Source organism: Pelodiscus sinensis, chromosome 2 (genome assembly GCF_049634645.1).
Source record: "Pelodiscus sinensis isolate JC-2024 chromosome 2, ASM4963464v1, whole genome shotgun sequence".
Lineage (NCBI taxonomy): Eukaryota > Metazoa > Chordata > Testudines > Trionychidae > Pelodiscus > Pelodiscus sinensis.
Genome location: NC_134712.1, coordinates 245,636,683 through 245,653,827, shown reverse-complemented (window position 1 = coordinate 245,653,827; position 17,145 = coordinate 245,636,683). Strand labels below are relative to the sequence as shown.

Sequence of the window (17,145 nt, the reverse complement as noted above, 5' to 3'; positions counted from 1 at the left end):
ACATCAGGCCACCCATGCTCTTCTGCCTTCTGGCAGATCTTTCCAGTGTTTCCAAAAAGCAGAGCTAATGAGACCTCTACTAAGTCTTTCAATTCCCAGGCTGAAATGAACAGCCTTAAAAATAAGGATGGTTAAGATATTTTAAAAATGGGTGCTCTGAAATTCCTATTTAGGCACCTAGTTAACTGGCCTGATTTTCAAAATGGCTGACTGTTCTGCCACTCCTGCAGACTCCAAATAGGCATGCTAAATGGAAAGGGTGCATGTTCAAGAGTAACATGTGAGAAGAGTTATTTGAGCACGTCAGCACAGAGATCTTGATATCTAGCTCATGGAAATCCTGTTGCACACCTGTTAGAAGCCCTAATTTTGCTGAAGTGTTGGTGTGGTATTTAGTTTCTACAATTATGCTGAGTTACATAAGCAGCAGAGAGATTCCAGATGTCAAAGATCAGCACAATTGCCTTGCTGTGTTCCCTCTCCCACCCAACAAAGGTAGGAAACAAAGATGACACATGGGGACAAAAGGGAGCTGCAGTTTCAATAGTAACTCGTTACCTTGGATAACCCCCTCTGTACCTCAGCCTCCTCTATAATATAAGGGTAAATGTGCCTCCCAGCAGAACATGAGTTAATAAATGTTTGTAGCACACTTGAGTGCTAAGAATTAACTGAGAACCATAATATTTGATGTCCCTTGGTAGCTCATGAGGGCCATTGTTGGCCAGGTATGATTCTCTCACCTTCTCACAGCTAGGGTTGCAAAATCCCATTTAATTAGTTAACTGGTTAAACTGATTAAAGTAGCCCCCCTGTCTGCTGAGGCCAGACTGGAGTGCCTCTTCGCTCTGCCACAGGCAGGGGATGCTCCAGCCTAGACAGAGCAGCCCCACCTGTGGGGTGCACAGGCCTACTGTGGACAGAAGCCGCTCCAGAACTGGCAGGCGGGGAGCTGCTCCACCTCCCCCACCATTTAATGGTTAACTAGAACCGGTAAGCATTATACATTAAGAAGGAACGATTAAACTTTGTGTGTCCCTAGTCCCAGAATGCTCATGCTGTCCATGTATATGCATCTTATCTGGGGACAGTAGGACTAGAAACAGAGATTAGTGCTCAACCTGTGCACATGCCCATAGGATTTGCCTGTGTGGCCATCTTTTTTTTATTAACGAATTATTTGTTGCCACACATTTCTTGCACAGGCATGAGATTTCCATAAGTTTCTCAATAGCATTAAAGGGCACATTCCATGACTGAACAGATTCAATTGAAACATCATTTCAGAGTTTCACTGCCCTCCAATAAGAAGAATTTTACAGGTGATGGGTTGGACCTAGGCAAGCTGCAATTCTGTGCCAATCTCACTAGATGGCAAGGAGGCCATAAACAATGAAGATGCAATGTATTCTGAAAGCAAATAATTCAGGCAGATGTAAAGAAGAAAAATGTCTTTAGAATTTTACCAATAAAAGAAGAGCTTAATAGTTGTAATTTATTGTTTATTTTCATATACAAAAAGATAAACTTGAAATATTTCTCTCTAGTTTTTTTCCTCCTATTTGTTGGGATATAGCTGCTTCACGCAGGGCAAACACTACATTCATACTGGTTTATTCAGGCACCCAGTGCAAAGCTGAAACAGCAAAACCCCAACATGGCAGATCTAATTTCAATCTTGAGACTCACTTCTAAAATACCACAGTAAAAAGGAACAAAGATCCACTGCAAATTTATGAACTATGATACAATGTTCTTTCCAAAACATCTTCATCTCATAACTGCAATACAATGGATGTCTGCTTTAGGCCATTTTATATATGTATATATATATTTTTATATATATATAATATATATAAAAATCAGCACACTTCAATCCAAAAGGGGTTACAGCAATGAGCTTAACTCCGTATACTCTTTTTTCTTTAACAGGATACTTCAATATAACTTTTGTTAACTCAGTAGTACAAGCTAGCTCTGTTCTACATTTTAATAGCTACAAGAGTGAAATATAACCTACAACATTTACATTTCACATATCCTGGTATACAAACAGTATTTATTGAATTTGAGCCAAGGACCAAAAGAACCTTTAAAAATTATTTCACCATCTGATAGAGCTTTCTGTGATTTACACTCAAGTTTACTTCTGCAGTCTTCTCAATTATTTACTTAATGTCATTGTCAGACTTTCTTAAATCATTCAAACTGGAAATCCTGAAGAAACAGGTTACTGCAAACTCTTATGTATATTCCATATATACAAGTTAAGTAACACAGCGTAATAAGACTTAGCTATCCATCCTAAAACTGATATACACATATTTCACTAGGCTAGATAAGTCTTAGGATATTTTTTTTAAATAAAGCACAAATTTAGAAGTAGCTAGTAAAACTGATAATATGACAATTTAAAATGACTAATTGTTAGGGTGAAATTTCTTTCTGCTGGTGCCAAAACATTTTCAGTTTTGTACTATGCTGTGTTGTTTAACTGTATGTGTCTAAAGTTACATGCAGAAAGCTCTTTCCACAAGAATTTACATCAAACTGTACTTGTCAACTTTACAATAGAAAATTAGTCAAATTTCACAGAAATGTGAATAGTAACAGGTGAAAAATTAAGCCTTAAACTCTATCATGAGGATCATGCAGAATTCATAAGCAGTATTTTGAAGAAATTGACAATGGCATTGTGTGGACTTATGGCATAGAATAATATCAAGAAGTATGTTACTCACTTCAACGTAACTTTAGTTGTTCATGGGTGTGGAAAAGTCCCCACTTCCCCAAGCAATAGTTACATCAATCTGAGTGCTGGTATGGCCAACACTATGTCGGCGGGATAAGCTCTTCTACTGACAAAGCTCCCACCACTTGGGTAGATGGAGTAATACTGATGAGAGGAGAGAGCTCACTCCCATCATAAAGCATTGGCATTAGCAGCACTGCTTCATCAGTACAACTTCACCACTTTGGCAATTCTAGCATAGACTAGCCCATAGGCTGCAGTAACCACCTCCTTAAATTCTGATGGAACAAATAGCTGGTTTTGCACCATTATGTAACTGTATGGCAAGGCCATCAATGTTCCAAATATTTTCTGGGAGATTTTAATACTTTTGTAAAAGGTGTATCAAAGATTCCCTGTTATCAATAACCACACAAACATTTGTCACTTACACCAACACTGATGCTTTAAAGAAGTGGTCATAGATCACCCTCCTCCCCTTAAATTACTTAATGAAATTTCATATAGGTAAACTGCAAACTGTATTGGTTCACTAGGTATCTAGCTAAAATTAAAACAAATTTTAATCCAAACTTCCCAAAAACATGACCAATGAGAATGTAATAGGTTTTTCCTTTGGGAAAAACTAGTAGGGCTGCAGTTTCTTTAAAGCAGATACTGTTCTGGCATATTCTGTTAGGGTCAAAAAGATGATAGTATTTAAAAGCCACAGGGGAATAAAAAGATTAAATCCACTCATATTATAGGTCTCCTAGATAGCCAACACAACTTTCTCTGGATAACAGAGGGTAACACTCCCTGGACAGCCTAAATCCTTATCGCATAGCCACCTTTTTATAAGTTAGAGGGTAAATCTGCAGCCTAGAAAGGTCACTAGCTACTACTCAAGATTTCAAAATGACACTGTGATGGTCACTGGTTAAGCTTTAGTTCATTGCAATAGCAGAGAAAGGTGAACAAGATAGTTACTGGTTTCCTTTTTACAGAAACAGTCTACAGAAGTTTTCCCAGAATGCACTGTAGTTTTACAACACTAATCTTACTGGAATGTTTTATAGTGAGTTTAACAACTGGAAATATCACTGAGCCTTCTGCTTCAGAGAAGACCAAAAGAAATACAGGAACAGCATTTTAATCACATCATTTGACACAATGAAATGTTGAAAACTGTAGAAATTAGGTTAATAAAGGAAGCACTTTTCAGATAACACCCTCTTGAGATATATATCTCCAGCACAATGCCATTACAGAGCTTTACAGAAGCCCTTTTGGTTTCAAAGGTTGGAAAACAGAAAAGCTTGCTTTTCTTTTTCAGTCCTTGGGGATCTTTTCCATTTATATATATATATATATATATATATATATATATATATATATATATAAACACCCATATGTAGCAGGGTTCCTGTTTGTGTATGTTACAATATTGTAGTATCAAGGAGAATCCAGATAGCAACACTGTTCAACATGAGGTTTGAGGTAATTGGTTCTTGAAATACCTGGATCACAGACTGCATCCAGAAACTACAGCTGGGCAATGAAAAGTGTCCCTCCCCTCCTTCCCCCCCAAAAAAAACAAGTAAAAAATTACAGCAGTTGCTTTTACGTGTTAAAAACAAAGGCACAACAGAATAGTATTACATTTCAAACTGAAATGGACATAACAGATGTAGGATCTTTCTGTGGAATTGTCCCAACAGAGAGGATAACTACTTACTTCATGGATTATTACTTTAGTTATGGAAGCAAAATTTTAACCTATATTTAATGTGTTAGGGAACAAGAAGGTCCATGTATTATTGACCAGGCACTGTTAAAAAGTGCTCTAGGAACACATTAATCTACTTTGACTCAAATCAATTCAGCAGGGCCAAGATATTACTCAGTACATGTCTACACTGTTGCTGCTTTGCCACTTGTGTGCCTTAGTGTAGCTGCAGCCTATACTGAGGGAAGAGGGGTTTCCATCACGTACTTCATCCATCTCACTAAAGGATGCTATTTAAAGAATTCTTCTGTCAATGTAGCTGCATCTACACCAGGGATTAGATCAACCTAACCAGTGCTCAGAGAACAAATTTTTTCCCAGCTCCAAGCAACATATTTTGGATAATCTAAGTGCAAACCAGGCCTCAGAAGGAGCACTAATACAGAAATGGACCTGCAATTACAAATGACAGGAACTACTCAAAGTCTTCCTAGTCTAGAATAAAAGGGACACTGTCAGAGTGACTAGACCATATAAAATTATTATAATTTCAGTGAAAACAGGTAGTTTGGAATTAAGATGCTTACTGCAATGTGGACTTTGTGGCATCAGAGTAGAACATGAGACCTAGAAAGCAAAACTGTCCAGTCTGGTTTTCTATTTAATTTAGCTTGGACAGTATAAAGTGAACAGTCAATATTAAGTGGTGACAAGTACATTTTAGGAAGTTTTGTTTTTTAATTCGATGACGTCTTTGATTAGTAACACAGATTAGGAAACTTTCTAAATAGGAATTTTAACCTGGCAGTGTCCCACTAGTACTTTTTTTAAAAGAACACAAGGACAAGTATCCCTTATATTGACAGTGAAAGTTGATTTCTGAAAAACAGAGCACTTGTCTCAATTTTCTGGAAAATCCTGACCCAGTTTATATCTATATTTTTGGGGAAGAAAAGGGATTTCTATGAATTTGTTTTATTGGGTTTCCACTGGCAACAGTTTCTTAGAGATCATATCATCAATGCATCAGAAGCAGCTCCTATAAGTGGATGTGTGTCAATGAGTAAAATCAGCCTTAGGATTTGTTCTTTGAAAATTCTTTAGACTCTGACTTTAAAATCCCCTGAAGCATCACAGCACATGCACACCACCACACTAATCACATATAGATCTTTGCATGGATATGTGAAAATAGCCTTCATGGTTAAGCCTAAAATGGCTTGTTTACAGAAGGGATGAAACATGCAAGATTACCAACTGAAAAACATACAGGGCAGTCCCCAAAACATGTCGTAGTACTTCCAAATCTGCTTGTTAAATTGGTTTCACATTAAATTATTTCATCCTCTATATTTTGATATAGTGCAGAGTTAGATTAAAAATTACATACATTTTATATAGATATATATTTTCCTGTGACTACACAATTTTTCCCTTTTCCCTGAAGAAACATATTAGACTTTACAAAAATAATTTGTGGTACAAAAGAATCATCACACAATGTAGAATTTTTGCTTATATACGTAACTAAAATATATTTTTCAAAAGTAAAAAAGTCAAAATGTTCTTATTTTCCTCTTATTATATAGTCTACTTTTTATTTACAATGTTACCAAACAATAGTCTGTATGCAAAAGCGATATAGTGGGGGAAGGGAGTGGGGAAGTGGGGAGGTGCTTCCAACTTCTCAACCAGAGTACTACTTGGACAGGACTGCAACGACTTCATGTTTGCAATGTTATCAAGCAGTAACTTCTTCTGCAACTTGACTTTCTTGCTTTCATAACAAGAAATTAGTTCTCTCTCCCAGAAAAATTGGGGCATGCTGTCTAGAAGGCAGTGCTACTGGAATTAAGTATATGTTTTTCAGTTTACATGCAGTCAGAGGAGAAATCATTACTCCTGGTAAGAAGGGCCCAGATCTTACAATGACTGCACATGAAGATTCCTACCAGGAATTCTGCATCCAATGAACTTACATAAGAACATAAGATTTTTATAACTTCTGTGATTAGGCCCAATGCTACTCCTACTGAATGAAGTCAGTGACTTCAATGGATCAGGATTGAGACCTTAGTACCAGGTGAAATGTAACATGCTATTCTGAGAAATGGGAGGGGACATTTGCTGCATCTTGCCCCTGAAATGTATAGGGAGATCAAACATGGACACTTGGCATTTCCACAGGTGTAATTCTTGTCAAATACTTTTTGGAGGGTAGGGAGGGCAGATTTTAATCTTAAAAGTATGAGAGAAGTCTACGACATAGCATCTTATGACTTAATAAAAATGACTATGAAGACACAAAGCTCCAAATCTGTACAGCTTTATAATTTCTCTCTAACTTTGGTCTCTATCCTCTGCTTATCTCAACATCGCAACTTGGGGGTTGGAGAAAATTGTAATTTTTTTACTCTTTGCACGTGTTGATAAACCTAAGGAAATTAAAGCATCTTAGATTAACATTGATTCCAAGGAGCTTAAAATGTGGAGAGATGCTTTTGAGTATTAAAAATTGTTATTGACAGATATAACAACATATAGTAAGGGTCACCTCCTACACGCTGTTAAAATACTCTCAGGCTTTGTCTACACTGAGCTTTTGCGGCAGAAAATATGCTAATGAGGGACTTATTAGCATAAGTCATGATCTCATTAACATGTTTTCTGCTGTTTCTTTTTGCACACGGGGTTTTTGAGCAAAAAGAAGCAGTGTAGCCGCCTCCGTTCTCCGGAGAGGTATAAGGATCTTGCACAAAAACTCGCAGTGTAGATGTAGCCTCATTGACTTCAGTTGGAGTTTCCTGACTAGAGAGCAGGATTGGGTGGCAAATTACTACTGATTTAATATATGAAGTTTGTTCAGTACTTCTGTAGTGAGAACTGGGCTGAAAGTTTGTGTGATAACAGGTTTATATGTTTAATACACTATCCACAAGCATAATAACTGCAGGAGGAATTGAGAGGAACTCTTTCACTCAGGACGGGTTTAATTTAAAAACATCTTTTACGTGAAAAAGTCTTTAATTTCATTCCTGCTTAGCCAACAATCTGTGGTATCAGTAACATGATAAAAAAACTCTCAGTTTTATATCATAATTAGTTAGACAGTTCTATGAAATTTTACAAATTGATGGATTCACTGAATTTTAAGCCTTTCTATAAGAACACAACAGCTGAGAATAGTTTGTGTGTGTCTTAACATTCTTATTCTTATCTAGAGGGTGATGCTTCAAGCTCACTTTTAGTAGTACCCTTATACCTCACTGACCACAATATGAAGACAGGTCTGAGACCACAGTGAATGAAATTTACAAAATCTTTATCAGATTTCTGAATTGGTGCTTAGTTGTACTATAACTGTAGCACAAAAATATTCATATTCTTTGTCTTTTTTTAGTATAATAGGAAATTTAATCCCTGGCTCCTGCTAGGGAGTTAAAACGATTTAAAAACCGCTTTCTATAATATGCTATTCTGACACTCATCTAAGATACTTGTAAGAGATGGCAACAAGTCAGCTGTGTTGACAGCAATAAACTGAATAGATTACTTCTTTGGTAGGCTGCTAGAGATTACTTAGTGATCAGAGCAAAAATCTGCACTCAGCATGAATAAATTAAATGCTGCTTATCAAGGACTAATTCATAGCCTTCCTTATAAAGTGCACATATATTTAAACATTCATGCAATGCACTAATTTCCAGCCCGCGTACAATGATATTATCATTATTATCCAGGATAGATCTGCTAACTACAGCTCCTGTAGAATTTCCCAGAATAAAATGTGAACTCATACTTTAGTCAGCCAGTTAACTAAATGAGTCAATGTGACAAATTCACAACCTGAGTTAAGATAAATGCTGATGAAATCCTGGCTCTCCTGATGCCAAAGGGAACTTTGCCATTGACAATTTTAAACATCTTGGATGGCAATTAACATTAAACTATGCCTAGCAAATTGAATAATGATGCCCAACAATAAAATTCTACGGAATATATTTTAAATAGGCATGTCTGAAGTTTGCAGATGCAGTAATCACTAACACTTCAAAAATGAGAATATATGGTCAGTCATATTCAACGTGGTCTGGAGGGGAAATCATTGCAATTGCTTCTGACTCTTACACCTGTGGAAATACCTTATTGCTATCTTAGGAAATGTCTTTCAATACTGAACACAATTCCAATGGATATTGTAAAATGACAGTTGAAATGCTGGATTAGCAGTGATGAAACTACTCGTTTGGTATCTAGAAACCTGCACAGTCGATGAGATCATCTACATGAAAAGTATGCACAAGTTTAAGTTAAACTGGTATGTTTTTTAAACTGGGGCAAATCTTTATGTAGACAAGACCTCAAGACTTCCTTCTCTGGCATACTAATCTGCATGCACGCGCACGCACGCACACACACACAGGAATTCCCTTTTACCATTTGCTAAGTTATGTTCACAAAATGATCTATTAGGAACTGTAAAGCCAGGGAAAATGCTGATCTCACAATCAGTTGTTTGGTCAAAGTTGGTATGTCCATACAGTTCTCCACAGTAAAATAAGGTACACATGTTAAGAGTTTTTGATTATTCTTCTTCAAAAGAGACTTTTGAGGAGAATGTCTAATAAGCTATTGAAAATCATATGGCACTTTCAATAAATACTTTAAAGCTTCTTAAATAAATCAGTTTTTTTTAAAGCAACTGCTGTAACAAGCTTGTTTTATCAATTACACAATTCTGTAGGAAAAAATCCAGAAACAGCACAAAGATCATAGTAGTTAAAAGACAGTACAGCTTTTACTTTTCATAACAATCTGGACTGGCTCCCATTTCAAGAATAAGCCAAAAAAACCTAAGGTTTATTCAATCTTAATTCTTATCTAGAATTCTACCCCCCAAAGCTTATATCGCTCCTTTTCAAAACACTAAAATCACATGTATATAAATTTCAGTGCAGAAATGTATTCACAGAGCAAAAGAAAGCCCCCAGTCCTGGAAACACTTATGCACATGCTTAACTTTAAGTATGTGAATATTGTCACTGACCTTAACAGAACTACTTGCATGGTTAACTTTAAGCACTACAGTGTTCGTAGCATTGGGGCCAAAGATGTTAACTATCAATGGGCCAGAATTTTATTATTTTGCTTGTGTGTTTGTCCAAGTTTTCTGAACAGGATCACATTAAAAATCAGAAACTTCCACATACACAAATACACTTACATGTGTGCACATATTAATATGTGAATATACATTCAGTAACTTGAAAGAAGTATTTAAGATTTTATTTAGACAGACAAGTGAAGGCAACTACCTTATTGTCTCTACAATATCAAGGACTCTGTCCATTTGGGGACTCTAGGTTTTTAAAGCCATGCTTCTGAGAAAAATATTTGCAATCTATTTTTTGAGTTGGTAATTTTGTTTGCTTAATATTTTTACACCTAGACTAAGGTTCCCCTGTTGACATTTTGTCAGTGACAAAAAAAATTCCTAATTTATTTATATAATATATACTTTTACATCATAAAAGGTCATTTGTTTAGGGGTATGTTTTGGTATAAAAGCAAATAAAAGTTTAAAATTTCTGGCAATCAAATGAGGAAAGATAACTTTCAGGCTAGCAAAATATTGATTCTTGTACTAATATTATATTCTGAGAAAAACATAATAAAAAGATGTACTGTCCTTTCACTGAAATAGATCAAATACAAAATGGAAACAGCCTTCACAAACAAGAGTGAATAATGCCCAGATACCTTATATAGGCAGTTATTCTACAACTGTATACAGTTATTTACAATGATGCTTTATAAAACAAAAACAAAAAAATGGTAGCACTTCCTAAAAGATTTTGGAACTTTTTTTCTTCTTTTTTTTTTCTTTTTTTAAAACTCCCTTGTCATAAAAGCCAACTTACATTAAAATAGACTTACTACAAGACAACACAACTAACAAAATATATAATAAAACTCATACAAGTAGAAAATTCTGAGGTATTTCTGGTTTGAGGTGGTCTGTGGTCATGAAGATTTTAATTTTTTTTTCAGTTTAAACCTCGGAAGCCATGTAACGTGTTTTGTGTGTGTGTTTTGTTTTTTTAAACATTGCATGTTTTGCAAATTAAAAAAATATTTAAATGTTGAATCAGCAGCATTAGGAACATTCACTGACTAGAGCAAGTGTATGGCATACTAGAGTAATGGTATTTTAGAATATGCACCACTTTAAGACAAAAGAGTTTAACCACAGATAAGGAGAAAGCTAAGTCAAACTGGTTTAACAAATTCTATGATTAACTTTAATGCTGCTCTATTACCTCCCTATATTCTGCAAATGTACAATTCAAATGTTTCTTGGGTGCAACTGTCTGCCATTGGTCCAGGTAATTTTTTCCTCTCCAGTTAATAAAGGCCTTTTAGAGTGCCAGAATCAGACTTTTCTTCTTTTAAAAGATCTACACTGATAACTTGGGCTAAGCAGTTATCCAGCCCAGAGGACTTATTCCCTGAACTGCTAGGCTACGTCTAGACTGGCCCCTTCTCCGGAAGAGGCATGCAAAGCAGGCAAGTCAGAATAGGGAAATCCGCGGGGGATTTAAATATCCCCCGCGGGATTTAAATAAACATGGCCGCCGCTTTTTTCCCAGCTTGGGGAAAAGCCGGAAAAGAGCGTCTAGACTGGCGCGATCCTCCGGAATAAAGCCTTTTTCCGGAGGATCTCTTATTCCTACTTCCAAGTACTTCATACTTGCAAGTAGGAATAAGAGATCCTCCGGAAAAAGGCTTTATTCCGGAGGATCGCGCCAGTCTAGACGCTCTTTTCTGGCTTTTCCCCAAGCCGGGAAAAAAGCGGCGGCCATGTTTATTTAAATCCCGCGGGGGATATTTAAATCCCCCGCGGATTTCCCTATTCTGACTTGCCTGCTTTGCATGCCTCTTCTGGAGAAGGGGCCAGTCTAGACGTAGCCCTACTGTATTTGAAAGCAAGATATAAATGCTTTCAAATCTTCCAATACTTTACAGAGTGCTTCAGAGCATATGCTATTACTTCTCTCAATTACACAGCTTAAAAGCATTTTTTTCCAATTCTTAACTGGAGAATTAAACGTACACACACACACACACACACACACACCCCCCCCCCATGGTTTGGTTTTGTTCTGTTCTTTTAACACTTAAGCCTGAGATATTGGGGGAAGTAAGAACTGGTACCTTGCTTATCCCATTGGCTCTTTGACTGAACTTTCTCCATATGCTGTGGTGATTAATACTCTGCCTCAAAAAAGTTCTTCCCCTCATTAACTGGTTACCTGAGAAGTAGCTCCATAGCAAATGATGTTTCTCCAAATGCTGCGAAGTCCAACGTCACTCTCCCCCTATTCCCTATACTAACCACCCTCCTTCAATTTTACCACCAAAGAGTTAACATTCTCTTCCCAGTTTCTTGTGTTTTTTTTCCCATTACAATGACACCCGTTAGATCCGTAAAAGACACATCTGCTGTTTGTTTCGTTTTGAAGCTTACTGTCTAAAAAAGAAAACAGGGGAAAATAATCCTTTTGAGGAAGGTGTAATCTTATGTAACAGTCTTAAGTTTCCTCCAAAGTTTGCAGCATTGCGTTTTCTAAGATGGTTGGTGGTTTTCCTTTATGTCAGAGATGCTCTGTGTTGAAGACAGACCAATAAAGAGAAACCCAGAAAACTGAATAAAAAACAACTGAAGTGAGTTTGTTGAGGTTCTGAGGTACCTGCACCTTTTCTGCATTCATTAGTCGGCACCTGAATGCTTGCTGAGATGTCTTTTTTTTTTTTTTTAATACAGTAGAGCAATGTGCTGGTAAAATTGATCCAATCAAAAAAAAACAAAACAAAACAACAACAACAACAATAATAATAATAATAAAAGTCAAGATAAAATAGCAGCTGCATTCATGTGTTTGTTGGGTTTTTAAACTTTTTTTTAAATCCACTGAGTCTGGAAAGACAAAAATGAATCAGGACTTAGATACTAGACTCTTTGGGTGGCAAGTCCACGTTGGTGACAGATGTCACGATGGAAACGAGGCAGTCCGAGGTAGTGCCGTTTACCGATTTGCGGATCTGAGAAATGCGCTCCTCGACACAGCCTGCTGAAAGCCGAGCCTCTGCATCGTGATCCCAGCATTCTTCAATTGTAACACAGAGCTGTGCCAAACCCTGTGGAAACAGGAGGAAACACACACTTAGCATGTGGATTCTCATGGAAATCTTGTTTTTAGAAGTGAGAACGAGGCATGTGGAGCAACACACAGAGCCTGGCAGTGGACATAGGAGAATCTGAGTACAGGCAGTCCCCGGGTTACATGGATCCGACTTACATCGGATCCCTACTTACAAACGGGGTGAGGCAACCCCGCACTAGCTGCTTTCCCCCAGCAGACCAGGGAGACGCGAAGCTAGCGCCCCCCCACCCCCCAGGAGACCAGGGAGATGCGGAGCGGCTTTTCTCAGCAGACACCTCAGCTTGAGAATAAAGGACTGAGGGAAGTGAGGTGTGGGAGAATAAAACTGAGCTCTGGAGAAATGTTTGGCTAGAGTTTCCCCTACAATATGTACCAGTTCCGACTTACATACAAATTCAACTTAAGAACAAACCTACAGTCCCTATCTTGTACGTAACCTGGGGACTGCCTGTATATTTCCTCAATAGAAGATCCTATGGACTTGTCTACTAGAACAGTTAGTTTGTGGCAAGACATAGTGTAAATGTACCCATCACTAGCCTGCTGTGGACACTGCTGCTACATGCTGCAAGTTTCCTAGTGTGCTTTGATCTATCCTGCTTTGAAATGGGAGCTGATCACAGCATACTAGAAAACTCCTCATGCACAGCAGCAGGGTCCATGCAGACACTCTGTACAAAGCAGGCTAGTATGAGTTACATTTACTCCAAGACCTTCTATAGTATCTAGCTCACATTCTACAGTGAGTATTGCCAACCTCACATTCTCAAAAGCCTGAGATAATCTCACGACATTTTGAGGCCTACTTTAAACAGTGTGTGTTTTTTTTTTAAGAATACACTTAAGTTCTTTGATTTATGGGCCTTCAGGATGCATTCAAATCAAGCTTTTACCCACAAACATGAAGGCTATAAACTTTTTTTTTTTTAAACGGAGAAGAGATTCTCAACTAATCTTTAGATTCTGGGAGCAGGAAGTTTAAGGAATAAAACCCCAAATATTGCAAGATTTACGAGTCAATAACATTGTTACAAGTACCATAAAATTCTTCTTCCTAAAGAAATACTGCTTCATTAGCTTACTCATCCTGTAAAATTGCTGGATTAAAGATAGCACCTTCCATACAGCTGAATGCAGGTTATTAATACTCTGAATTGTATCCAATTTTGAATAATCAGGTTTCATCCACATATTATGTCCCTGATTTTGGGGAAACATACAGAATTTAAATTGTCTGAAATAATGGTAACTGTATGGCTGAAGATAGGGGTATTTAGCCGCTTAGTACATGGGGCTTGAGCTTGAAGTCATCATGTTTTAGTCAGCAGAGGTAAGGCATCTAACATTTAAGTGGCCCGTATGCAATGACCTGGAGAGCTCAGTTCAAAGAGTGGAAAGACTCCCAAAGCACAAAAGCCAGTTGTGGCAATTGGCATTTCTTCAGAGAGAAAGAGGACTGAATTGACCTGGAGTCTGCTGTGCTCTCCTGAACAGGGCTGAGACACGTTGGCTAGTGAAATGAGGGGAAATCTTGCTCTGACACTGCAAATGCTTGGGCCTCTTCTATGGATAAACAGAATGCTTCATTTTCTGATGTCAATCTAGACCATTTCACAAGCACTAAGCCTCAAAACAAAACAAAAAAAAATCTAATAGCCTGACTGGGAATCCTTGTCATGGCATTAATGCACAAAATGTTATAAAATATTCCATTTCTGGCTATGCCGGTGAAGGGTGAAACTGCTTAAAAATCAGATCAGTTGATTAAAACCACAGTAAAAATAGGACAAACTATCCAACAGAATGGGCACTGCGTAAGTGTTGATTCCCAATGTTTCCACTGGCCTCCTGCCTGACCCAGGGCATATCACTCAGTTTCCTCAGCAATGGGGATATGTTACTGACCTCCTTTCAAAAGTTCTTTGAGCTCTGCTAATGAAAAATGGTATATAGGAGCTGCATACTCTTATTTTTAGCTATGGATTTTTCTTCTGAAGCAATTTTCCACACCATATCAATGAAGGGGAAGGGAAGCAGTAGTCAGGGAGAGAGAAAAGGACAGGGCCGGTTTTCAGACATGCTCAGTGCTTGTAGTTGTGGGTGCTCAGCTCCATGAGGCCCAGGAGACTAAATAAATAAGTTCATATGTAGTTTAGTTTATGCCTCAAGACAGTTCCATTCTGCCAAACCGTTACAAGATAATTTCCCTGATGTAACTGGCTTGAAGTTAACATCTAATGCTCAACCGTGTTGCTAATTCTAGCAATCAGAGGAAACATTTTAAGCTGTTAATGAGATGGGACATACAGAGTGTTTCAGCCAGTGATCCTTGAAAGCAGGTCGCATCTTTTTGTGCACCACCACTTCCTGCAGGTCCTCCAGGGATGGATGCTGACCTATCTCCTCTTCAAAAGGCAGCATATACTCATCCACTGGACCTGAAGTACAAGGAGAAAGCTATGTTAATACAGAGAAGGACTCCATTAGGTAGATGGATTTCTTTACTTAGGCTGAACTGCAATTCGATAGCAAAAAAACAAAGCAAAGCATGGCACACTACATGTTTCATGTCATTTTATACCAACCTGATTTACATTCCCCCTTCAAAAAAAACCCAGTATGCCATCACTGCTATTTATCGATTCATGCATTTGCTACTGATGTTTGCTTGAACCCCAAATCTTCCACAATTCTCCAATTTATGCCATTTTCCTAGTGGAAAATTAGTGGGGTATTTTGTAAAAAAACTAAGCAAGTTAACTCCAAATCTCAGTTGGTTTGATGCATTACTCCAATGTTACATACAATGTTCTGGCAATAAATATCAATATGGCAGACATGACTTGCAGGGTCAAACACCAATAAAATATTTCTCACTTGTTCTTTCATGATCTAGTCTGATCATAGACTTATGGAAATAACAGCCATTTGTTTTTAGTTACTACACTATATTGGTGATCCTGAGAATCGACACTTTCCTTAAAGAAGCCAGATCTGATTAAGTGACAGACGGTCTACTACAGGTGTGGCCAACCAGTTAGAAACTAAGAGCCAAAATAGCTGTAGATAGTAGTGCAAAGGCACCTCCAGCCTCGCTCTAACCCAATTCACACACCCCTCTCCCAGAGCCAGGCATTCACAGGCCCCCTGCTCTAACCCAATTCCCCTCCCCTCCCCCAGAGCCACGCACCCCCAGCTTCCACTCTCCCCCCCGCTCTAACCCAATGCACCCACCCTTCCCCCAGCCAGGCACTCACAGCCCCCCTGCTCTAACCCAATCTCCCTCCCCTCCCCCAAAGCTAGGCAGCCCCAGATTCTTTTAACAACACCCTGGGTCTCACCGGAGCTGCCACAGCCACATGCTTTTTCCTCCAGGCAATGGGGCATGTGTGCAGAGTGGCTGTGAACTGTCCAGGCGTGCAGCTCCGAAAGACAATCAAACGTTCCCTTGAAGGCAGGTGCCGCCGCCCCCTCCCCGAATCCTGGACATTTTTTGTGTTTTAAAAAAGCCAGCCGGACTGCAATTTAACATGCGAAAATGAGGACATGTCATGGAAAAACCGGGCTGAGGGTAACCCTACAGAGCCTCATTTCTATGAGCAAAGAGCCGCGGGTTGGCCACACCTGGTCTACAAGGCATTATCAATGTAAGTAAATCTAGCACAGTTGTGCTATTAACAGTAATATCCATAGAACAACGTACAGTTCAGGAACTTAGGGTGTGTCCACAGTAGCTCGTTAATTCGAGCTAGGTAGGCAAATGAGATGACCGCAGTTGCAAATGAAGCCCGGGATTTAAATATCCTGGGCTTTATTTGCATGTTCCCGTCCTGTCACCATTTTGAAATTTCACTAGCCCGAACTCACTGCCGCACGGCTACACACGGCAGTGACACGTTAATTCAAACTAAGTCCTTAGTTTGAATTAACTGTTACTTCTCGTGGAACTCCGGTTTGCAACTCCGGTCGCCTCATTTGCCTACCTAGCTCGAATTCACGAGCTAGGGTAGACATACCCATAGATAGTTCTTGAAATTCTTTGGTGTTTCAGTGGACCTCTAAATAAATGACCCAAGATGGAAAGCAGGAATGCAAACAGCAACTTACACTCTATATAAGTATATGATGGGATTTTTGAGCCACTTTAGGAAATAGGGGCTGAAAAAACTTGATCTTGGTCAGTTCTACTTTGGAAAGTGGTCAACTGTAATAGGACAGCAACTTTAAGAAAACCAATTCAGGGTTAAAGAGCTAATTACACTGTAGAAGAGTACAGAAGCCTTTGTTTTGACCCTTCACTTACAATTAAGTCTCAGTTCACACTGGGAGCTGGACCATGTCAAGCACAAATGCATTCTGAAACAAAGTCATTCATGGGGAAAGGGGCTTGAAAACAGCAAAGAAAATAGTTTTCCAATAGGAATAGAGAGATTTTCTTTTCCAGGGAGGATTTCTGTTTT

General features: G+C 38.4%; 1 protein-coding gene across 2 annotated transcripts in view; it reads right to left on the bottom strand.

Moving 5' to 3' along the window:
* Positions 1 to 1,485: 1,485 nt before the first annotated feature.
* The window catches only part of ACVR2B (activin A receptor type 2B), a 173,499-nt gene continuing 157,839 nt past the window's right edge, over positions 1,486 to 17,145 (bottom strand). The window contains exons 10-12 of one of the 2 annotated variants that reach the window (XR_012902130.1): positions 14,993 to 15,123; positions 11,426 to 12,659; positions 1,486 to 10,993 (exon numbers count right to left, since the gene is read on the bottom strand). Coding sequence is in view for 1 of the 2 variants with exons in the window: in XM_006120554.4 (XP_006120616.2) it covers positions 12,465 to 12,659; positions 14,993 to 15,123 (326 nt within the window). In the remaining variant the exon portion in view is untranslated. Of the gene's footprint in view, positions 10,994 to 11,425; positions 12,660 to 14,992; positions 15,124 to 17,145 lie in introns of those variants that run through there. The other variant, XM_006120554.4, reaches the window with a different exon arrangement.